A 25,925-nucleotide genomic window follows, 5' to 3' on the forward strand; every position below is an offset into this window, starting at 1 on the left:
AGATACTCTGTAACAAAGTATGGTACATCTGAATCAGGATAGATGTATATGTATATATACTACGTATATATATGTATGAACCACCTTTAGAGGCCATTTTCCAACGCAGACCAGGGGTTGGCCTTTATCGGGCACGGTGGTCCCCTTTTTGAAGCAATGTTTTACAGCCGGATGCCCTTCCTGCCACCAACCCTGTTAGTCTCCCCTTGCGACACACAGGGAATTACCAGTGAACTGGTACTCAATTTGCCGACCTCGGAAGGAAGACAGGCTGAGTCAACTCCCCTGGCGTTAATTCAGCCGTCGACCGGGATTCGAACCCAGGATCCTAGAATCCAAAGCCGGCACCCGAACCGCTAAGCCAACGGGATATTTGGTCGGGTTATATATACCCGGTGTGTACCCCGGTTTAGAATAGGTACACCGTATCCCTGCGTGTCGTAAGAGGCGACTAAAAGGGTTGGCGCCAGGAAGGGCATCTGGCCATGAAAAAATTGCCTCAAAAAGAGAACCATGACAATTACAACTACATATGGGAAGGGTACAGCCAGAAGTACCCCGTGGGGGACCCCACTCCCTCTCGTCAAAACTCAAGGTGGGGAACCCGATCGAAGCAAGGGTGGAAATCACTCCATTTATGACGACGAAACGTCTAATGCCCGACGTGGAGATCGGTTTCTGAGGTTTGGGACATAGAATGTAGGGACAATGACAGGGAGATCAGGAGAAGTGGTGGAAGTATTGGTCAGAAGAAGAGTGGACATATGTTGTGTGCAGGAGACGAGATGGAAGGGAAGTGGTGTGAGAATGGTGAAGGGTAGGCAGGGACAGAAATACAAGTTTGTGTGGCAAGGATGCCCGGAGGGCGTGAATGGTGTTGGTGTCCTGTTTTCTGAGGAGTTTGTAGACAGTGTGGTGAGTGTGACTAGAGTGAGTGAAAGGTTGTTGATGGTGAAAATGATGATTGGAAAGCTCTTGGTGAACGTCATCTCAGGATATGCTCCGCAGGTTGGTCGGAGCGATGAAGAGAAGGACAAGTTCTGGTGTGCGATAGAGAAACTGATGGAAAACGTGAAAGATGAGGAAGTTGCTGTGGTAGGAGGAGACCTAAATGGACATGTGGGAAAGGGTATGGACGGTTTTGAGGGAGTTCATGGGGGTTACGGATATGGTGTGAGAAATGGAGAAGGTGAAAGGATTTTGGAGTTTGCTGATGGAGCTGATTTGTTGATTTGTAATACTCAGTTCGAGAAAGAGGATAATAAGGTTGTTACATACACGTCAGGTGGGTCGATGACAACCGTTGATTACCTGCTGGTGCGTAGGCGAGATAGGGGGCACCTCCGGGACACAAAGGTGTTCCCGGGGGAGGAGGCTGTTTCACAGCACCACTTGGTTGTCTGCGACATAAGGGTGAAAGGTGCGAGGAGAGCTCGGCGGGTGAAGTACCAACCGAGAATGAAGGTGTGGAGGTTGAAAGAGGTGACAGTGAGGGAGGCATTAAAAGAGAGGCTGAGTATGGTCGAGGATGATGTGGTTGAGCTTGAAAGTGGTTGGATGTCAATGAAATATAGTCTGTTGGGAACCGTTGGTGAGGTATGTGGATGGACAAAAGGACCACCCAGGCACTCGGAAACATGGTGGTGGGATGATGAAGTTGGAAAGAAGATTGATGAGAAGAGGAAGTAGTTCAAGGAGTGGCAGAAGGCGAAGGGTATGGGGGCAGAAAAGGCAGATCATGAAAGTTATAAGGCAGCCAAGAAGGCTGTAAAGAAAGAGGTAGCAAAGGCGCAGGAGGCATGTAGGAAAATGTTCGGAGAACGCTTCGATTCGGAAGAGGGTCAGAGAGTGGTATTCAGGATTGCAAAGCAGATAGCGAAAGAGAGGTGTGATGTGATGGGGGTGAGTTGCTTGAAGGATGAAGTGGGACCAATCGTTGTGGACCCAGATGGAATTAAAGGAAGATGGAAGAGATATATGGAAATACTGTTGAATGCAGAGAATGAATGGGATTGCAACATAGAGAGTAACCCAGTTTTAGGACCGGCAGAGAAGATAACTGAGAAGGAAGTTGAGGAAGCGATAAAAGCAATGAAGAGTAGAAAAGCGGGAGGGCCGACGGGAGTTGTGGGAGATATATTGAAGGCAGCGGGAAATTGAGGTGTGAAGAGAATGACAGAGATCTGCAATCTGGTGGTGAAAGAAGGCCGCATTCCAGTGGATTGGGAACTGAGTACCCTCGTCCCTCTATACAAGGGGAAAGGTGACCCTCTGGACTGTGGCTCGTATCGAGCGATAAAGTTTTTGGAGCATGGAATGAAGGTATTGGAAAAGGTGTTGGAGAGGAGGATAAGGAAGAAAGTGAAGATTGACAAAATGCAGTTTTGATTTTTGCCAGGAAGAGGAACGACAGACGTGCTTTTTATTGTGAGGCAGTTGCAGGAGAAGTACATGGAGAAGAGGCATAAGTTGTTTATTGGGTTTGTTGATCTGGAGAAAGCATTCGATAGGGTTCCACGTGAAGTAGTGGCATGGGCATTGAGGAAGTTAGGTGTGGAGGAATGGTTGATCAGAGTAGTGATGGCAATGTACAAAAGATTGCGCACAGCTGTAAGGACGAAGGACGGGGACAGTGGTGAGTTTGAGGTGAAGGTGGGAGTGCATCAGGGGTCGGTACTAAGTCCACGACTATTTGCAGCTGTGATGGTGGTGCTGGCTCGGAACGTAAATGATGCTTTTCCGTGGGAGTTGTTGTGTGCAGATGATCTGGTGTTGATTGCAGAAAGTATGGATGGACTGAAGGAGAAGATGAACAAGTGGAAGGAATGTATGGAGACAAAAGGTCTGAAGGTGAATATCGGAAAAACGAAGGTGATGGCAAGTGGTAAAGCATGTGGTGAGGTGGAAAGAACTGGGAAGTGGCCCTGTGCTGTGTGCAGGAAGGGTGTCGGAGTGAACTCCATTCAATATACAATGTGCGCTGAGTGGGTTCATCAAAAATGTAGTGGTCTGAGAGGGTCATTAACCAGTGTGGCAGCTACATTCAAATGTAAGGTGTGCACAGAGGGAGCTGCAGATGGAGGAAATGTTGAGTTGGATCTTGGAGACGGCGTGAAGCTGGAAGGTGTGAAAACATTTTGTTACCTCGGAGACATGTTGAATTGAGAAGGTGGATCAGACTCGGCAAAGGTTGCTGGAGTGAGATGTGCATGGAAGAAGTTTCGGGAACTGAGTGGCGTACTGATGAGGAGGGGAGTGTCGTTGAAGCTGAAGGAAAAGGTGTATGCTGCATGTAGTCCTTGTGCCCACCGTCAAATTTTGAAGTTTGACTACCAAAAAAGAGGGCAAGTCGCCACTATATTTTTCAGTTAGAATTATATATTGCCTGTATGAAAAAATGTGATGGACATTTGAATTCGGTAGCTAAACCCAGTTTGGTGGCCATTTTCCAAAATGGCCGCCAATTTCATATTTCATCAATTTTCATATTTCATATCTCATAAATTTGGCCGTAACTTTTAATCGGCTGGTCTGAGGCACATGCTCCGCGACACAAGATATGTTCAGTATGTCATTTGGCATATTTTAAAGTAAACTAAAAGGAAATTGGTTAACTAGCTGTCAAGATAATTGAGAAAATATGTCACAAATGTGCAATTTCAACGCAAAAATGCCCAACAAAACCTGATATCATTGCAATATATATTACATTTTTTCATATACAAGCAACATGTAAGACTAGCTGAAAAATATAGTGGCGACGTGCCCTCGTTTTTGGTAAACAAACTTCAAAATTCGACGGTGGGCACAAGGACTATATCTATATATTTAAATATAAATGCATCTATCAAACCAGCAAAATATAATAGATGTGTTGTTTGTGTATTCTCAGGTATTGAGTGAATCCCAAGCCAACAAGACAAACCATGGCTGAAGCAGAATTGAAAGCGAAAAAAAGGAAATAGTCTCTCCAAACATGCATTATATGCACGAAAGCGTCACCACTGCATGAACAATCATCACCACAAGATGAACAATCATGGGTCGTATTGCAGGCAGCCGCAAGGGAAAGGCAATTTGAACCAATTCTTAATTTGAAACATGATTCAACTGGTATACCCACATTGCATTACCATAGACAATGCAGAGCACAGTTCACCCACAAAAAATCATTGGCCAGTTTGTCAAAACAGGAAACATCCACAAAAGAAGACAATACCTCAAACCCAAGAGAATCATCACGACAAGTGCGCACCACACATACGAGAGTCTATGACAAAATATGCATTTTTTGTCAGAAGTCAACAAAGTATATGAGAGGTTCAAAGAGTCGTGAACCTTTGAAACAAGCTGTGGAACTTGCTGTGGAACAAGCTTGTGGATCTTGTTAGTATATCTATTGGGGCAGTTGCTACACCTGAGGTTTCCAGTAGCCTGCTGACGGCACGCAAACAGGGAGAAGGAGCTTACACAGTATACCAGGAGCAACGTCTTCAAAAGGGAGAGGGCTTCCATGACATGATCAAGAAGCTCAAGTTGAAAACATTCAGTGACATGAAAAATAAAACTGCTAAAGGTCCAACTAAAGAAACAGTCTTGAAAGCTGACCGACGGTTGTTTGCAAACATGGTTCTCATTGCCCAAAACCGAAAACTGGAGATTCGTGATGTCCTATGTCATCCTCTTGGCCCATTACCCTGGGCGCTAGCAAACATGGATGGCACTATGAAAAAGACGAATAAAGCTGTTTTGTCGAAAAACCTAGAGACCAAAGTATCACCAGTGGAGGAAGTCCCTCACCCATCTGCTACCCGCATCGATGCAATGGGACTCATCCAGAAACTTCATGGTGAGAATCGCACATTCAATGAACTCTCTGATCATGTATTTGCACAAATGATCCATGCCAGCGAAGGAAGTGAGAGGATCGATGTGGTATTCGATATCTACCAAGATCAATCAATCAAAGCCGCTGAGCGCGCTAATCGTGGTTCAGAAGATGGGGTTGCCTTCATCAAGATAATGCCAGGCCACAAGATACATAATTGGAGGCGGCTGTTGTCATGTACCGAGAGCAAAAACCAGCTCACTTCTTTCCTAGCTGAAAACTGGAAAGACCAACAGAAGAGAGAAGCTTGGAAACCGAGTTATGTTTGTGACGTGTGGTGATCTCTGCCTGAAGCTTACCCATGACATTTGGCAAGAAGTTGAAGATCTCAACTCAAGCCAAGAAGAGGCTGATACATGCCTATTACTGCATGCCAACATGCCGCAGACAGCTATTCATCCCTGATCTGTGTCACCGAAGACACTGATGTCTTCATCATTTGCCTCGCACTGAGTAGAGATATCAACAGCAAACTCTTCATAAGACGTGGAAACAAATCATCAGTCAGGCTTGTCGACATCACCAAACTGGCTGCAGCACTGGGACGAGATGTTTGTACTGCCTTATTGGGACTTCATCCATGGACTGGATGTGATACTGTCAGCTCACTTGCTGGGCAAGGAAAGTTGAAAGCGTTGAAAATTCTCCTACGCGATGAGAAGTTCAGAGAAGCCTTTGCGTCACTTGGCAACAACTGGGACATCTCAAACGAGTTATTCAATGTCATTCAAGATTTCACATGCCAACTTTACTGCCGCAACACTAAAATAAGTGAAGTAAACGAGCTACGATACCAAATGTTCCATAGCAGAAGCGGGGAAATCGAGTCCGGACAGCTTCCCCCATGTGAGGACACACTTCGACAACACACATTTTGAGCAAACTACCAGGCTTCTATCTGGAGACGTAGTTTGATTAACTCCCCAGACATTCCCAATCCTATCGCAGGTCATGGATGGACATCAAGTGGAAACGGCATTCCAGTTATAAAGTGGATGACAGGTTCCCCAGCTCCAGAGGTCGTGATAAGTCTCCTGTCTTGCAAGTGTGCTCGATCTTGCCGGCCATCTGACTGCACATGTATTAATTAATCAATGCACTCAAATGTACAGAAGCCTGCAAGCTGTTGACATGCTCCAACATGGTGAATGACGAAGAAGGATTTCTACAGGTTGAAAACGTTTCGTCGGATAGCGATGATGACTGAACACACATTGTTTACATATAAAGTCTGCAAGAACATCAGAGGCCTACACATATTCATCAATCAAAGGCATGCCTTCTAGATGGATCTACGTGGGAGATGCGGGTGGACTTGCACCAGAAGCTAGCCTTTCCAGATATTGTGCATACAACCCTTCGGCCAGATGTTGTTATCTGGTCAACTCAGCGAAAGATCATCATCGTGATAGTTAGCAGTCCCATGCGAAGAAGGCTGCGAGGAGGCCCATGAGAGGAACAGTGCCAAGTACGCCGAGCTGATGGAGATGTGTCAACAGAGGGGCTGGAAGACATGACTATTCCCTGTGGAGGTGGACTGTCACGGATTCCCTGCACAGTCATTTTAGAGGATGTGCCAAATGCTAGGTATTCGAGGAAGGCAGAGGAGGACAGTTATATGCAGACTAGGAGAGCAAGCAGGGAAGGCGTCATGCTGGTTATGGTATCGTCGCGAAGATCCCCATTGGAAGCCGCATAAAGACAAATGGGTCGAAACGTCCAGTGACAGTTGGCAACCATCTGATGATGTCAGCGGTGAAACAACAAGGGTAGTACGACGAGCAACCGGGGGCATACAACTCCCAGAAGTCAGACGATACAAGCCTGACCAGAGTACGAACAGACACCATCATCGGTAAGTGGATTATTATATCATGTATATGAAATGACTGCAATCAAACGTATATCATTCTTCACCTGAAGTAACATAAAATGGCTCTTTGTTAAAATTTCTGTTTGCAAATGTCCCTATATATAACACACAACTTATAGATTTTATTCTTCATTCCGTTTTTACGGATTTGAAGAATGTTTTTTGGGTGTAAATTACCCTCAAAATGCACTGGCACCGGGAAACTCTCCACAAGCGCCCAGCCTATTAATTAAATAATTAATGACAGCCAGCAATGAAAAATATTCAACCTTCCCCAAGCAAGTTGAGCATTTTTGCGTGAAAATTACACATTTTTAAAAATATATTTTCCCAATTATCTCGACAGGTAGTGAACAAATTTCCTTTTAGTTTACTTTGAAATATGCCAAATGACATACTGAACATATCTTATGCATATAACATGCATGTGCCTCAGACCAGCCGATTAAAAGTTACGGCCAAATTTATGAGATATGAAAATTGATGAAATATGAAATTGGCGGCCATTTTGGAAAATGGCCACCAAAATGGGTTTAACTACCGAATTCAAATGTCCATCACATTTTTTCATACAGGCAATATGTAAGGCTAACTGAAAAATATAGTGGCGATTTGCCCTCTTTTTTGGTAGTCAAAATTTATCTGGCTCATGGACTAATGTGTGAGAAGTGTTATGATTTATGGGAGCGAGACATGGGTAGTGAACGTAGAGCAGCAACGAAGGCTGGAAAGGGTGGAAATGCGAATGGTTCGGTGGATGTGTGGAGTATCGTTGAGAGAGAGGAAGACAAATGATCAATTGCGAAAGATGATGGGAATAGAGCCTGTGATTGATGCTGTGAAGAGGAACAGGTTGAGATGGTTTGGTCATGTGTTGAGGAAGGATGAAAGTGACTGGTTGAGAAGAGTGATGGAAATGAATGTAGAAGGAAATAGAGGACGGGGAAGACAGAGAAAGACTTGGCTAAAGATGGTGGAAGAAGAAATGCGGGCAAGGGGGTTAACAAGGGGAGATGCAGAAAATAGGGCAAAATGGAGAAGCTTGTCATGGGGACCGCAAGGCTAACCCCCGCTCTTGCAGGGAAAATGGCCTTAAAATGCCTGTTGTTGTTGTTGTTGTATATATATATATACAACTTCTGTTGTATATATATATACAACTATAACTTCCGTTGAAGTTGGGGACGACTAAGAAGAAGACCTTTGTTGGTCGAAATCTTGTCGAAAATTAAAGATCGACCGTCCTGAAGCTACGTCCGCGTCTGATTTAATCTCCCGATTAATTTATTTAATGCAAATGAGACGCCCTGCTCATACTAGACGCCCTGTTCGCCCTGTTCCCCTCTCTAGCGGGGAAAATGGCCTTAAAACGATCATTCAAATGAGACTCCCTGCTCGTACTGTGGAGTTTCTACTATTTCTCACAGTTATATAATTATATATATATATATATATATATATATATAAATATAATTTTTTTTTTTTTTTGCGACAGAGGGAACAACTAAGTACCCAAATAGAACAGTTCAGCTAATGCAGACCATCTGAGCCAGACATCCATAAAGGTTGAAATGCGAATGCCCAAATGATGTTTAAAGTTACTGCGTTCATTATCTACTATATGTAATGAATCACTTTAACATACCATCAGGATTGTCCAATGGATAAACCAAATTTGACGGATTGATCGTGTGCAGGAAGCTGGAAGGTGGGAGGACATTTCTTCGAAATTAAGGGCACCTCTTATGTTTTCTCCCCTGTTTGTCTATCTATCTGTGAGCAGGGTATCTCAAAACGTTTTGGACGGATTCAGCCGAAATTTGGTAGGCAGGTTGGTTGGGAGTGTGGCAAGGACGATATGTAGCATGATATTTCAACAAGTTGATGAGTTATGACAAAACCAGATGGAAGATTTGGTTAGGTGACGAGAACAAGCCGATTCGATATCGGTTCAGGTCCGAATCCAGATATGGGGTATCGGTGGGATACAAAATATGAACTGTTCAGCCTGGTATGCGCTCCATTGAGTGCCATTCTAGTTTACAATATATTCGGGGAAAGGATAGACAGGGTGCTCTCAATAAATATGAACAAACCAAGTGGTCCACAGACACAGATAAGGATGATGGGGGAAAAGAAACAAACTATTTTCTTACTTTTATTTTATAGGCGCAAACAATACCAGGCCTGCACAGACAATGGGTATATCAGCGATGACTTTATGCAAGCACAAACTTGCCTCTTCTGTACCACGGCCCGTGATCGTGGATGTCGTCCAGGCTGGTGATAGTGACAGCAGGGTGAAGTGCACCCATGGAGAGATGTGGATGAGGTAATTAGATTAGAGAGGTGACCAAGCAGAGAGAGGAATGCCTTCTCCTCCATCATCAAAGGCAATCTCCCAACTGCCCTGCACATAAACGGACACAGCATTTTCCTCCTCTTGGACCGCCTTCATGGGCAGTGGGTCCTGTCATTAAAGATATCCATGGGCAGTGAGCCCCCCTTCCACGTAACGATATAGTTGTATCCGGTACATGTATACAGTACAAACAGTGCCTTCAGAAAGTATTCACAGCCCTTGATTTTCTTCATATTTTGTTGTGTTAGAGCCTGAATTTAAAATGGAATAAATTGATATTTTTGTCACTGATCGACACTGATGTCACTGTCACTACACTATCACTGATCTGTCAATTCCTTTACAATAAGTGGAATTTTATTTTTTAGAAACTTTTACAAAATAATTAAAAATGAAACACAGAAATATCTAATTCACATAAATATTCAACCCCTTAGTCAATACTTCATAGGAGCTCCTTTGGCAGCGATTACAGTTTCGAGTCTTCTGGGGTACGTCTGTATCAGCTTTGCACATCTGGATTTGGGCTGATTCTCCAATTCTTCCTTGTAGATTTGCTCTAGCTCTGTCAAGTTGGATGGGGAGCATTGGTGAACAGCAATCTTCAAGTAATTCCACTGATTCTCAATGGGATTCAAATCTGTGCTTTTGCTGGACCACCCAAGGACTTTCACATTCTTGTTCTGAATCCATTCCAGTGTTGTTTGTTTGTATGCTTGAGGTCATTGTCCTGTTCAAAAGTACATCTTTGCCACAGTCTGAGGTCTTTCGCACTCTGTAGCATGTTCTCCTCAAGGATTTGCCTGTATTTGGCTCCATTAATTGTACGCTCTATTCTTACAAGTCTACCAGAACCTGCCGCTGAAAAGCATCCCCATAGCATGATGCTGCCACTACCATGCTTCACGGTCTGGATGGTGTTAAATTGGTGTTGAGCTGTGCTCGGTTTCCGCCAGATGTAGCACTTTACATTTCGGCAAAATAGTTCAATTTTCATCTCTTCAGACTAGATAATTTTTGCCTCATGATCTGAGTCTTTCACGTGCCTTTCTGCAAACTCCAGGCGAGCTGTCATGTGCCTTTTTCTCAGGAGTGGCTTCCGTCCAGCCACCCTCCCATAAAGCCTACATTTGTGAAGTGCTGCAAAGACTGTTATCCGTCCGGCAAGTTCTCCTGTCTCAGCCAAGGACCTCTGTAGTTCTGTCAGAGTGGTCATTGGGTTATTGGTCACCTCCCTGACCAAGGGCCTTCTTGTCCAGTTGCTCAGTTTGGTCAGAGGGCCAGCTCTAGGAAGCGTCTGAGTAGTTCCATATTGTTTCCATTTCCTAATGATGGAGCTCACTGTGCTCTTGGGAACTTTCAACACTCTAGAAATTGTTTTAAACCCTTCACCAGATCTATGCCACCTCAATTCTATCTTGGAGTTATACAGACAGTTTCTTAGACTCCATTTAAGAGTTTCTGCTCTCACATGCACTGTCAACTGTGGGACCTTATATAGAAATGTGTGTTTCTTTCTAATTCATGTAATTAGATCAGTGACAAAAAAAATCCCAATTTATTCCATTTTAAATTCAGGCTGTAACACAACAAAATGTGAAAGAAATCAAGGGCTGTGAATACTTTCTGAAGGCATTGTATACACTTACACTGTTTATTGCAAGAAATAGGATTGTTCCTATAATACCTTTACAATAGACCATTTGATAGGGGAAAGATGGAAGAAAATACTATTCAATCGTTATATGGAGCAATTTGGTAACATGATGGAAATAAATTGGCCATGGTTGAAGGAAACCTTAGATGCTGCTGGTGTAAAGCTTTGCAAGCAGGGCCATAGACCATGTCCAGATGGACAAAGTTGTCCTCTTGTTGAAGATTTAAAGGAATCGGTTAATTGTTGAGTTGGGAAAAGAGCATGTTCAGGGTTGAGTAATGTGGCTTCGAAAATGCAAGCCGAAAATTATTGATGATGTGTGCTGGAAAAAGTGCAAGATGTCTTGCATCGAGGTCACTTACGATTGTGTTTCAAATGATGGGCAAGAGACCTATTAGCCTTTAATTGAGGGGATTGCTTTGAGGTCTTTTTCTTCATTTAAAGTGTGATTTTGTAAACCTACTTTAGCATTCGAAGGCAATCCTGAAAGAATAATTTTTATGCAAAGGAAAAAGAGGAGTCAGCTTTTGCAGGGTACTCTTTGAAGGCCCGTGTGCTGACATCAGTTTAGTGGTCATGGAGCCTGAAACGTGCACACTGCAAAAGAACAGCATCGGGTGCAGATAGATCCATTAGTACACCGTCGTCATATGGATTTACAATATTCATTTATATTCCACTGAACCATCTTGCATTGAAGTGCTCCTTCATTTTTCTTTTGAACTGTTATAATGACCTTCCATTCTTTACCTTTTTGACAGATTGTTCTTGTATAGAAACTCTGAACAATGAGCGACAATGCTCCTTGGTTCGATTGCTATTTATCAATTTACATACAAGCTTTTGTGAAAGAAAAATTGTTAAAATAAACCAGGAATATTATATAGTAGTTACAAGAGAAAGTTCAAGGCAAGTTTTTATAAGCATGGTGCATTTGAGAGCATCTTGAGTTGGTTTTACTGAGAGGGTGAACCAATGTGAATGATGAATGGTTCTATCGATACCACCTCCAGAAGGTTTGGGTGCTCAAATAATTAGGAAGGACTTTCTATTACTCTCTTGCAGTTTCCCTCTGGGGTAACTAACATCTTGTGTTTGGAGGAGTCCGATAGAATGGTGCAGAGGTAATGCTCTTGCTGTTGAGCTGTTAAGCTACCCTCGCCAGAGGAGAGGGTATTGTATTTGAGTCCGTGTGTCTGCACAGAATAAACATGATTTTCTCTCCAACCGTTGGTCTGATTGACAGGAATTTTTCACCATAGGTGCATCTCCACCTGTATAATTTTTAAATGATAATTATGACGTCATAGGGTACGTGTTACAGGCGCCATCTTGGAAAACCCGAAAAAAAAATTGCACCTATATATCTCCGAAAGCGCTGCATAGAATAAATTGAGACATGGCATATTTGTAAACAACTCTTCATGGGGAATAACATGTGTTAATGATGATGTCATAGGTGTCTCCATTATGATGTCATAATCTGACAAGTACAAAACTTCATCCGATCAAGGTGAAATTTCTTGAGCATCATCTAGGGATAAATTGATGGAGAAAATAGTAATAATGATGACGTCATCGGTCACGTGGTTCGGCCGCCATTTTTGTTTTTACATAAAAACCTTAAAAACCACCAAAACATCCTGGCGAGGGTCTGCAATCTCTGATTGCTCTTTCTTGTTTGGGTTTGATTTCTTGATCTCAATTGAAACTGTCTGACTGCTGCATCACAGGCAGAGCATCAAAAAATCAGCTGTCCATCAAACAGAAAAGTAGATAGGTGACACATTAAGCTGGCGACCTGTCTGCTAGCCCTTTGTTTCTGGTAGACTTTGCTGGTAGACTTTGTAAAAATCCACCGATGTCTTTCGTTGAAGCATAGGCTTGTCATCCTGAGCACCGTGGTTAAATTCAAAATTCCTGGCTAAACCTGTCCCGGAGAGTAGATGGGCACCACCCGGTCTATATTTTGGCCACTATTTGTCAATAGAAACGCCAACATGGTGCTCAACAATCCTTTAGGCCATGAGATGGATCGGATTTGTGGATGGAAAAAGATGCTGTCAAAAACCAAAGGCTTATTTATAGATGCTGCAGAAACGATGTCCAGATATTGATTGTGCTGCTGTGTTTACTCCTGTGAATGTTCTGTGTGAGCTGATTGTGAAACCTTCATAGAGCACCGAGTTTGAAATTGTGTTTCAACCTCCGTCAGTTGCCAATGAAGGTGGGCGAAGGTTATGCTTTCACCCCTGTCTGTTTGTTATTTGCGAAAATCGAAGATTTTTCAAGTATATCAGTTGGTCTTGTGTCTTATTCTGTCTTTGTCTCTGACTGTATGCAATTGCCTATAGGCCACAATTTTAAACCGATCTTCACAAAACCTCACAAAATGGTAGAGCTGCTCATAAGGAAGAAGCTTATTGATTTTGAGTTCAAAATGTAAAAAGGTCAACATAGGGAAAAGGTCAACAACTGTCAAATTTCTAAAATCATAAATTTTCATCTGATTGACTTGAAATTTGAAGACGATTTGCAAATCAGGTCTGCAAATTTAACCACCAATTATTTTTGAGGTTAACATAGGCCAAAAGGTGAACAACTTGGGTGCAAATTCTAAAATCCTCAATTTTCATCTGATTGACTTGATATTTGATCAGGATTTGCATATTTGGTCTTTGAATTCAACTGTCAATTATTTTTAAGGTCAAATTTTTTTGGGGGGGGGGGGATTTTGCAAGTATCGTGCTCTGCATGATATCTTTATTGTTTGTTTGTCTGTCTGTTTGTTTGCGTGTGAACACGATTCAGTATTTCAAAAAGTTGTGGACGGATTCAGATGAAACTTGGTGGATGAGTTGGGTAGGTGACAAGAACGAGCCGATTCGAGTTTGGTGGTCTGCATCCAGATCTGACCTATCAGTGGGATACAAAATGTAAATTGTTCAGCCTGGCAGAGGTATGCGCCCTACCGAGTACTGTAATCTTTTTCTTTTTCTTTTTTTGCCTTCAGTCTCCGCTATTGTTGTTGCTTGAACTTGTCAGGTGTGAAAGCACCTTGGTTATAATTTCCCTTAAGCAGTACTCCCTTCAGTCTGTACACAAAATACAAATTTGACAGCTATGAAATGTTACGCGTGCATTCTCTTATGCTCTATGTATCCCTGAGATCTGATTAGCTTGTCGTGTACATTCGATAGAAGCTGCTGTCAGGATAAAATTAAAGGTAAAGACGTGCATGATGGTATCATATATTGTGGCCTACATTGCATTTAATTTAACCATCCGATTGGCAGCATCTTTGGAAGACATTCATCACATTCTGAAAGGTCCTATGACACAATCTCAGCGTTGTTGATATACATAGCAGAAACTCAAGACCTGTGGAATGAGACCTTATTTTGTTATGGTGCAAAGCAATGGAAAGTAACTGGGATGCCACAGATTTCATTCAGTTTTTACTCAAATGCTGTTCAATGCACAATAACCTAAAAGTAGGCCATTCTTAAGCCGATAACTTTTCCACCTATATGTAAAGCTCACCTACTAACCTGTATCGCTCACCTTTTCATCTGCGCTCACTTTTTAACCTTTTCTTTTTAAAAACCTTGCATCACTTGATTATAACTTTTTGCTGCAGAATTAGGTTCATAATACTTTCACTCGAGCCTAAAACAACTATAAACACATTTTCCACCATCAAAAAAGGAATCTTAAAGTGATCCATCAGATCCACCATTTATCCATAGTGGGTACAATTTTAGAAGTGAAGCCGACGAATCACACAATGATCACATGCAAAGAGAGCGTAAATTCTGTTTGAGAATAAACATGCTTGAAGTTGTGGCATGAGAGCTCAGTTTTGTAGCGGACTTGTCATTGAGCTGCCGAGTCTGGGTTCCATCCCCGAAGTGATGAAGCTTATTGAAAAAGTTTCAGTTACAGTGCAGTGTCTGCAAGGAGTACTGGATCTGAGAGTACACCATCCTGATTAAATTAATGGGAGCAATTGGGTTAGCAAGAAGGCAAGTAAATTGACAGACTAAGATAAAGGGGGTATGCATACAGCACATGTGTGATGGGACACATGGCTTACTTCTGCATCTGTTTCCTTGAATAAATGATGTCCTTTTGTAATGCTCTAGATTTCTGAAAGAACTTTCTGGAATATACAACAATATTTTATGATACTACTCTGGAAAAAATAAATCAGGACTGCTAAAGTACACTCCAGGGCTTCAAGCAGATGGTGTAATGCCATCTCATGGCACCTCCCCCCCCCATCCTTATCCACAATCTTTATTACCTCCATTAACTTTTCCAAAGCCAACCCATTTACTTGCAGGTTTCAGTGTTTCTCTCTCTCTCTCTCTCTCTCTCTCTCTCTCTCTCTCTCTCTCTCTCTCTCTCTCCTTCTCCTTCTCTCCTTCTCTCCTTCTCTCCTTCTCTCTTATTGTGTCCAAGAGTTTCCCCCCGCAGACCTACTGTTAATTCATACCCTCCAACACCTTGCTTTTACATGCTCCTCAGTCTTGTAGAAAAATAAGAAATGAAACGCATTTTCTTGGACATAGGCAATTGAATGTGGGTGGCAAATTTAGCCAGAATAGCAGTCCAAAGGCCTACTATTTAGAAAGCTGCCAAATAATCCTGTATGGTATAGATTAAACAACTGGTTGTCCCATCCAAAAGAATGTTTTCATCTCTAGAAGCAGATGGGACAGGCAGTTTAATTTCACCTGTAGTAAAGTCAACATACTGCCGAGAAAAGGTGTCGAGGGCTAATCAAAAGGTTTCAGGAATAGCTGTTTAAATGACATTTGCAAATGATGTAAAAACAAGCGATGACCAACTTTCAAAACATTGTCGTGAGTTGCGAGATTTTTTCCCCCATCGCTATGTCTGCAGCCCATAGTCTTGCTGGATACTTGCTTGGTTATGACTTTGAATGTATGAATGTATCCATCATGACCATAAATTTGCAGGAGTGAAGTTATCTCAACTGCAGTATTGAGTCATTATTAAAGGGTTTGATTTCTGACAGAAAGTGGATTAGCTGCTAACTTGTTTTGGTTAATATTTTAAACCATGGTGCATTGAGTTGCTTCAAAGATGACGTATTGCATCACAAAGTGGGACATCCCCTCAGATGGACATTAAGCTCTTTGTCCCATCTGCTAGCATTATTGAGTTGGCATTAAAGTTCCCATGTTGTTTTTCACAAAGAGTATGCAAGCAAATTCTGAAACAAACAAATTCCAAAAATCCTTCCACTTTCAGTCAAACGTCAGGCCTGACCAGTCGTTTTATGAAAGCCATGGGCCAAAAACACTCCTCGGACAACCTCAAACTAAGGGAGGATACACTCTTTGGACCATTTTTCTTAATTAATATTTGTTATAACATCGTCACTATATCTTCTTATGGATATCATATTTAACATGAAAAACATATTGAATCTCCAACGTTACCCTACTTCATTTCACGTTACACGTGCAGAGTTTCTGATTGGCAGCTAAGAAAATGGTATGAAGAATGACACCTCTCCAGCTCTGCCTTATGCTGCCCTCTGTAGGGGTGCTGTATATCCATGCAAAATATAATGTCATGTCCGTAAAATGCTCAAAAATATTTGCACTAACAAAAATCCGTGCAAATAAATATTTGTATCAAGTATGCAGGTCTTTGTCTCATCCAGGAAGCAAATTTTTCGTGCACCAAGCAATGTTGGCAGGACGTGTACCACTAATTGAATGTCCATCCAATGGACGGCTCACACCATGCCAGTTAAACACTAGGATGACAGTTTATAGCTGGGCCGAGATTCAAACTGAGGCTGCACAGCTCATAATCAAGTGTACATACCTCTAGGCTATCGTGTGTGTGTGTGTGTGTGTGTGTGTGTGTGTGTGTGTGTGTGTGTGTGTGTGTATACTGTATGTATATATAATATATATATACACTCCTCCCATGCTCTTCTACTAGCCGAAGAAAGCTGCATAAAGCGACACAAGGTCAGCCCTTTGCTGTTTCAAACCCTACCTGAGTTCCTCTGCAGCTGCCAAACGTTCACAAGTAGTGCATGCATCATGGGAATCCAACTGTTACTGACACCCTCATCTGCTGGAACAGTTTCATCGCTTATTGGCGAGTCATCAGTGACAGCGTCGACAGAAATTTGGACCACAGAAGCTCACAAGAATGTACCACATGCAATGTCAATAGCATTCAACATATAAAATACCAAGACCCAATGAGGTTTCTCATCCGTATTTTGAGGGAATAACCAATCAACTCTCACATAATCAATTACCCCAGTTGGCTAGGATTAAAAATAAATTCCCTCCTCCCATGCTTTTCTAGCCGATGAAAGCTGCATAAAGCAACCATTAACAAAATGTAAACTTATTTTGGACCTCTGAAGTTTATTATGAAATGTTATTTTTAGGTCACAATGCTAAATGCAAGTTTTTCTTTCATTAAATGTTCGCCTTGGACTGCAACCTTTGTTCAAAGACTTGCAGTATAGGCTACGGTTAATAACAACGCTTACATGGTTTGTTTAACTTTGCGGTATCCTCAATCCTCATACTCTGTCACATAGCGTCGTGCTGTGTAAGCAGCTTCCTGAGCAAGGGTTATACTGAGTGGTTTGCCATTGCCTTCCCAGCAGTAGTTCGGGCAGGAATTTGACTAAGGTGCCGGCAATAGCTCCCCTCTTCTTTGCGAAGGACACCATGGGGATCTTTAACATGCACCAACTAATGCCGGTAGGCGGAAACACCCACTTTAACATCCATCAGAGCGACGGCACACACATTGAAGACACCCAGTCTGTGAAACATAGGGATGACAGTTTATAGCTGGGCCAAGATTCAAACCCAGGCTAGACAGCATAGAGGCGAGTTTGCGTACCTCAAAGTAATCCTGTCAGCCCAGGTCGTCTCTTAATGCACCATTAAATAAACAGCAATTCCATATTATATTTATACATTTAAAACATATGTTGTTTGGTGTCATGTTCTTCTGGTTGAATGTTGAGCTTTGCCTGCATGTGGAGCTTTTCAAATGCAGGCCGGGAAGCGGCCACCAGAAACGGGAGTTGGCCGAATGTACGAGCGCACAAACGCACAGACCGACATAACACTTCACATTATATAATAGATATACACATACATACATATATGTACACACACACACATATATATATATTGTTACATTTGTGGGGGTAGGTGAATAAATACCTTGGTAAAGTCAGGAATGTGTAGTGTTACGTGGTCCCCTCGGTGAATACCTGGTCTCGGTGACCCCCGGACCGTGAGAGGAACTTCGCCAGAAAGCTGTATTATATATGCGCTTTCGCCACGCAATCCATATGAATTTCACCCAAGAGACAACTGATGTTCAAGGATATATTTCAATGGTAATGATACCATACAATTTCAACGATACAACCACGGAGATTTTCCCCGAGCAATCAACAATACACAACCATCAACAATTCCCAACCCACAATCAATTCCCTATGATTAAGATGGCCATCTTATATACGTGTGTCCCGGTGAGTACTCACGACCTCCTTTTGGTCTCGGTCCCGCACAATGTCTCTGGGCCCCTCCGGACCAAGATGATGATCGGCGTCGCCGCACTCGGGCGGTTGAACGAACCCCGGGTAGACGTGTTTCCACCGGGCAGGTATCGTACCCGGCACCCCGGCTACAGCCCCTCGCGGCCACGCGAAGCGGGGACGGGAAAGCAAGCCAAAAGCCCCACGCCGCTTGCCAGGCGTGTTAGGCCCCAACGGGCGACCCGTACGCGTCTTTTTAGACGGGGTCGCGAACGGCGCCAAACGCTGGGTCGGTGCACGGCCACACGACAGTTTGACGTCCACCGGGCAGGTATCCGTCCCGGTAACTCCTCTCGCCAGACAGGCTCGGGAACGCCGCTTTTCCACACGGCTCAATCAATCCCACCTTTCGTCGGTGCGGGGCGAGGAAAAAGAAGAATACTCGTCCCTTTTCTTCCTCGTGTCCCTTCCTCTTCCGTTTCCGGTCACTTCCGTTTCCGGCCACTTTTCAGCAGGGCTCCTGACCCTCCAACCACAACAACCCTTAATCTACTAAACATGGATAAGCAAAGACCTGAATGGTAATTCACATACATTCACATAAATATGTAACACTCCCCCCCTTCAAGAAAGAAAGTTTGAACCCAGCGAAAACTTTCTTTGCCGGCCAATTTGGAGAAACAAACCAGATAACTCAACCCCCCCACATTATCAGTTCCCCCCGGGCACAGTTATTACTTAAAAATAAAGCAACCAAAATTTCACCACCACCCCTCCAGATTACTCACTCTGGACTAAGCACCAGCAACGACATTGTCCCTGCCAAATCAAACTCCCTCTCATGACCCTCTGACTTTGCCCGTCAGTTTCTTGTGAATGAAGGTTAAGGGGTTGATCAAAGCTCCAAAGTTAAGCCACTCGATAGCACTTTTTCCGGGAGGCCAAGCCGAGTATTCACTACCTGGATGCCTTTAGGAACGGAGAGTTCACGGTTAGTCCGTGCAGGAAAGTTCTCTACATGGGCGCCTTGAGGAACGTGGAGTTCACGGTTAGTCCGTGCATGAAAGTTCACTACATGGACGCCTTTAGGAACGGCGTTCACGGTTAATCCGTGTAGGAATCTTGGCTCGGCGGCTCCGCCGCATTCAGTGCTTCAACTTCTCAGAACTTCCCTAATACTTAGGGTGGGACCACTTGTCCCTGTAGTCCCCTGAATAGCGGTCTCCTTCTCAGCCACTACTTTGCCAATCCTTCCTTCGGGAGCGGCCGTAACTCAGGGAGCCTCCATAATAATATTGATTGCGGCCACCACCAAAACTACCGCCCAGTTGTCCTCTCCTGTAGACCTCTCGACGCCTACGAAATGCCTTCCCTACTGTTATGGTCCGACCCTCCAAATCCTTGCCATTCCAATTCTTCTCTGCCTCTCTGGCGTCTTTTGTGCTGGCAAACGTGACAAAGCCGAACCCTCTTGACTGTTGCGTTTCCCAGTCTCTTACCAACCGCACTTCCACCAGCGGCCCATATCTGTTGAAGACAGAGGTCAGAACTTCTTCCTCTGTTTTGAAGTTCAGTCCCCCTACAAATAGCTTGGCCCTTTTGTCGCCATCCCGAGCTGGTGTGGCGTTATTTTCCCTGCTGGGCTCTTTACCAACCCTCAGGTTACCATAAACTTGACCCCCGGCCAAATCATTCCCGATAACCACAGATACACCCTCTACAGGAAGCGTGGCTTGTAAACCGACGGTGACCGGTCCTGACACCAAATCGGACTCCAAATGGATGACATGAAGGGGAGCACTAACACCGCCCCCGATCCCCTGTAAACGAACACTATCCCCCGTTGCCGTCTCCTCGGACCATGGCAAAATGCCTTCAAGCATTAAAGATTGATGTGCCCCTGTGTCCCTCAATATCCTAACCGGTTTCCGGTTAGTCGAGGCTCCATCCCGTGACACAAACCCCTCTGAAATAAATGGTTGGTAACCCTTTTGATGGCGATTTCTCACAATGGCCATTGCATTTGGAGTCGTAGTAGTCGGACTCCGCTCTGGGTCTTCGCTTTTCATGCGGTAACAACTGGACATCAAGTGTCCAGGTTTCTTGCAAAAAGCGCAAGTAGGCCCGGAGGAAAAACTCGTGGTCTGCCTCGGGCCCCCCGAACTATAAGTTTGTCTTGGGCCCGCATCCCTCTGATTTCGAACAGGTGGGGTATCATAGTTGTCCCCATAATCATCTCGAGGCCGCCGCCATGTATGGTCGTCCTCCGCACCTGCTGTTCCATAACTCCCCTGCTGAAGTCTAGGCGAGGAGTTAGGTTTGTGGACCCCTATTCGGTGGGTTAAAGCATAATCATCTGCCATGGTGGCTGCGTCCCACAACTTTGGTACTTTCTTTTCCTGCAGGTACACTTTGATGTCCTCGTGGACACACTGCTGGAATTCCTCCACCAGGATCAAGTCACGCAATGTTTCGAAGTCTTTCCCGACTCCTTTTGACTCACACCACCGATCAAACATGTTTTCTTTCACTCTGGCAAACTCCACATGGGTCTCACTCTCCCTCTTCCTGGCATTCCTGAATTTTTGCCTGTAAGCTTCCGGAACCAACTCATACGCTTTGAGGATGTGCGTCTTCAGTACCTCATAATCTGCACATTGGTCCATTGGTAGCGCTGAATAAATTTCCTGAGCTTTCCCCACCAGCACACTTTGCACGAGTATGGTCCAGGCCTCCTCCGGCCAGTTTAATTGTCGAGGCACTTTCTCAAAGTGTGGAAAAAATTTCGCGACTTCTTTTTCACTGAACGGTGGAACCAGCCTCACATGTCTGCCCACATCCCAGGTTTTCTGGTTAGGTGTCGACCCCGTCAGCAAGGGTGGTGCCTCTCCCCGTTCTCTCATTAACTCCAGCTCCTTGAATTTGATTTCTTGCTGAAGCTCCATGTCACGTTCCTTTAATTCCCTTTCCGCTTTTCTCTCCTCTGCTTCGAGGTCCCTTGCAGCTCTCCTCTCCTCCGCTTTTCTCCCTTCTAACCTTTCCTGGAGTTCTCTCTCCACTCTCCTTTCCTCTGCTTGTTTCTCTTCTCTCCTCTCTTCTGCTTTCCTTTCTGCTTCTGCTCTTTCCTTTTCTGCTTTCCTTTCTTCTTCTGCTAACCTTTCCTGGAGTTCTCGTTCCACTCTCCTTTCCTCTGCTTGTTTCTTTTCCCTCCTCTCTTCTGCTTTCCTTTCTTCTTCTGCTCTTTCCTTTTCTGCTTTCCTTTCTTCTTCTGCTCTTTCCTTTTCTGCTTTCCTTTCTTCTTCTGCTCTTTCCTTTTCTGCTTTCCTTTCTTCTTCTTTAATCCGTTCCTGGCTCCGTAATTGCAACTCCAGTTTCCGGAGCTCAACGTCTTCTGGTTCTTCGGGTAGCCACTCCCAGGCTAACTCGTCCCATGTTCCTAATCCCACCATAGATTGTATCACCGTGGCCTGCAACTCTGCCTTCCTCAAATTAGTTCGGACCTCCAAGTTAAAATGTTTGGCCAATTTCAAGAGGTCCGACTTTAGCAACGCTCGGAACTGTGCCTCACTCGGGGTTACCACAAAGTTCTGTGCCACAAACGCCATGGTGCCTATCGTTAACACCTGTTAACCTTCACCCAAGACTTTACCCCAATTTCTCAAATTTTTTTTTACCAATTAATAATTAATTAATAAATTTTAATTAATAAAAAATTATTATTTTATTATGTTATACAATTTTAAATCCCGGACGTAGACCCAATTGCGAAACCGCAAATCGTAATTTGGACGAGCCCCCAATTCTGTTACGTGGTCCCCTCGGTGAATACCTGGTCTCGGTGACCTCCGGACCGTGAGAGGAACTTCGCCAGAAAGCTGTATTACATATGCGCTTTCGCCACGCAATCCATATGAATTTCACCCAAGAGACAACTGATGTTCAAGGATATATTTCAATGGTAATGATACCATACAATTTCAACGATACAACCACGGAGATTTTCCCCGAGCAATCAACAATACACAACCATCAACAATTCCCAACCCACAATCAATTCCCTATGATTAAGACGGCCATCTTATATACGTGTGTCCCGGTGAGTACTCACGACCTCCTTTTGGTCTCGGTCCCGCACAATGTCTCTGGGCCCCTCCGGACCAAGATGATGATCGGCGTCGCCGCACTCGGGCGGTTGAACGAACCCCGGGTGGACGTGTTTCCACCGGGCAGGTATCGTACCCGGCACCCCGGCTACAGCCCCTCGCGGCCACGCGAAGCGGGGACGGGAAAGCAAGCCAAAAGCCCCACGCCGCTTGCCAGGCGTGTTAGGGCCCAACGGGCGACCCGTACGCGTCTTTTTAGACGGGGTCGCGAACGGCGCCAAACGCTGGGTCGGTGCACGGCCACACGACAGTTTGACGTCCACCGGGCAGGTATCCGTCCCGGTAACTCCTCTCGCCAGACAGGCTCGGGAACGCCGCTTTTCCACACGGCTCAATCAATCCCACCTTTCGTCGGTGCGGGGCGAGGAAAAAGAAGAATACTCGTCCCTTTTCTTCCTCGTGTCCCTTCCTCTTCCGTTTCCGGTCACTTCCGTTTCCGGCCACTTTTCAGCAGGGCTTCTGACCCTCCAACCACAACAACCCTTAATCTACTAAACATGGATAAGCAAAGACCTGAATGGTAATTCACATACATTCACATAAATATGTAACAGTAGGCTTTAGTATGGACCATGTGACGAGGAGAAGAACAAGCCATCTCGATGTACATAAGAAGGGTAAATGTTCAGGTTAAGAGTGTTTGCATGTCGCCATAAGGAGGGTGGCTTTGTGTTTCTTAATTATAGGCCGTATGGTTAATAATCCCCAGTATGTATTGCCTCTCTGTGATTTTTCCATAATGTTTTTATAAAACTCAGCCGGCCAGGCCATAGGCTCCATTAGCCAACCAGGCCGCCATGTCCGACAGAAACAGCATTTGCCAATCGGCAAGTACCCCCCGACATCATCCGAACATTCCCGAACAGAGATTATACTTCGCCCCCCGACGACTCGTGACCGGGAGGCCACGCCCCGAGCTTCGTGACTGGTTAAGAAGCCATTGAGTGATAAACAGAGGTCGGTGATTGGACAGAGTGTAACGTCAGTGTCGAACATTCAAGAGCTAGGAGAGCAAAAAGGAGCCATCTCGCCAGTGAAAAACCAGATAAACATCTCTGATAAAGGATACTCATAGATTCAATACCACGATGACAGTTAATAATCTCATCAGGAATCAAAACCAGAGGGGACAGCTCAAAGGGGAGTACTCCACTTCTATCAAAGGTGAGTACTCCATGAGATATCAGTCACCTCGACAAGGCACCTAGTTTTCAAGAAAATGAAATGAAATCCCATTATACTATATTTGAAGTTTCCAGCCAGTAATGTAAAGTTTTACAGTGATGAGTTTAAGGCTGGGACATTTTCCAGTTTCGTATAGTTTTGAGAGTGCTCCAGGTTGTTACTTAATGTGATATTTTTTAGCTACAGGGCCATGACTCGATGTTGTTTGACTCAGGTAAGATAGCTTGTCGAGGAAAACAGTTAAACAATTTATAATGTACAAGAAACTCATTTTGTGGTTATAGTTAGTGTTACGGAGTCCTCTTCAATCTCCTGGTCTCGGTAACCTCCGAACCCCGAGAGGAACCCCGGCAGAAAGATATATGTTATTCCGTTTCGAAATCAATAGGGAAACCACACCATGAGTTATCCACAACCAAATAATATATTAAAGAGCACACAGGAATCACGATACAACAATAATAGTAATCAACCCTACAATCAATATCTTAAGATGGTACCACCTTATCAAGTAACTTAACCCCAAACTCACAGCACTCCCAGGGAATGGAACCGAGCCCTCCTCAATGTCTCTAAAACCCTCCAAGGTGAAGTTGATTCGCTCCAGCAATCGTTGGAACCATGTCCGATCCAGATCAATTGAGGCGTAGGCGGTCGAAGCGACACCAAAGTCACATGATCCAACACCCAGCAAACTCGCGGTAGAATGGAAAATCTCCAAAGACGCGCGCTGACGTACACGTTTGCCGTTCAATCAGCGAATCGCCGTGTACTCCTCAAACGCTGCTTTATGGCACAGCCGTCCCCGGCAAACCACCGGAGGATAAACTCAGCCGACGCGACAAAAAACCTTTTCCGATGAAGGCAGGGCAAGGATTCTCCGGAATCTCAATGCCGATACCCGACTACGCAGGCTCCACAATACTCCGGCGATATCACCTATCGCACGAACTTCCTTTCAAGGACTCAAAAGTCCACTCGCCATGTACGCTCGACCACGCTAGGTACGGAGCTTTTTTAGACCGCGTCGTTTCACTGTCCTCACGCCGTCTTCCTCGTCAGTGCCTTTTCTTCCGGGTCACGATCCGATTTCCTGTCTCATTTTACGTTAACCTTTTAAAACTTTAGGTAGCTGTTCCTGAATACTAAACCTTTTGAAAATAATAATAATAATACATAATATCAGAAACATGTCCAGTGGGTGAAAACCACCCCCAGCAGAAGTGACAAATCCGTAACAGTTAGCCTCTAATCTCATTTTTGTGATGACAATGTAAAGAGCACACAAAGAGATGAAAACAGGCATCTCAAACATTACGTAACATTGATTGTCGAAAGAGATAATCAAATAATAAAAATGGTTAATCAAAGGTAATAACAAGCGCAAACTTTGAAAGGCACTTTGATCTTTGAGATTGATCGAGAAGCACCCAGAGGAGCAATGATTTGTGCAAGTGAGATAAGCAGCTGCTTCTGTATTGCTGTTCAAGGGTGGTGTGCATTTCACATTCAACATATTGATCTTCAACTCCTCAACATCAGCATCATCATCATCATCATCATCATCATCATCATCATCATCGTCATCAGCCTAAATTCTGTCGACTGCAAGATGAAGGCCTCCCTCAACTCACTTTGGGGTTATTGGCATACTTGCTGTGTTTGCCAAGTGTGGATTGGCAAGAGAGGTTGGGGAAGGAATTTGGAATTTGGCTAGGGTGATGCATCACCCTGGATATGAAACACCCCGTATGTCCACCAACCAACAAGCAGTGCTGGCAGACAGGTTTTCCGACTTAAGGTCCATCCAATAGATGGCACACATCGCCAAGTATGTCAAAAACACCAGGTTGACAGTTTATATCAAGGTCGAGATTTGAACCGAAGCTCAAAGGTGCTTGGGTGCACTAAGGCTTAAGCTATCCTTCCAGTCACTTCAACATATCATCATTGTACAATAAGAGTAATCACCATGGAAATCTGGTGGGACATTCAAATACTGTACTTCTCACCCATACAGTCACGTGAAAAAGTAAGTACACCCCATGTAAAGTTTTGACTTTTTCAACATATTTCAATATACAGCTATTTGATCTTCATTTCAACAATATTGATAGATAAAGGTGAAATAATATAACAAATATCATGAAACATTTACATTTTGTAGTCCATTGTATAATTTAAATAAACATAAATGCAAATTTCGCATGTGGAAAAAGTAAGTACACCC

The 25,925-nt window shown here is 44.0% G+C and overlaps 1 protein-coding gene across 1 annotated transcript in view; it reads left to right on the plus strand.

Moving 5' to 3' along the window:
- Positions 1–5,244: 5,244 nt before the first annotated feature.
- Positions 5,245–25,925, plus strand: part of LOC137424946 (proto-oncogene tyrosine-protein kinase receptor Ret) — a 172,083-nt gene continuing 151,402 nt past the window's right edge. Inside the window, exon 1 of the mRNA XM_078775263.1 lies at positions 5,245–5,734. Coding sequence (XP_078631389.1) covers positions 5,245–5,734 — 490 coding nt within the window. The remainder of the gene's footprint in view (positions 5,735–25,925) is intronic.

This window comes from Myxine glutinosa, chromosome 4 (assembly GCF_964187855.1).
Source record: "Myxine glutinosa chromosome 4, kmMyxGlut1.1, whole genome shotgun sequence".
In the NCBI taxonomy this organism is placed as follows: domain Eukaryota; kingdom Metazoa; phylum Chordata; class Myxini; order Myxiniformes; family Myxinidae; genus Myxine; species Myxine glutinosa.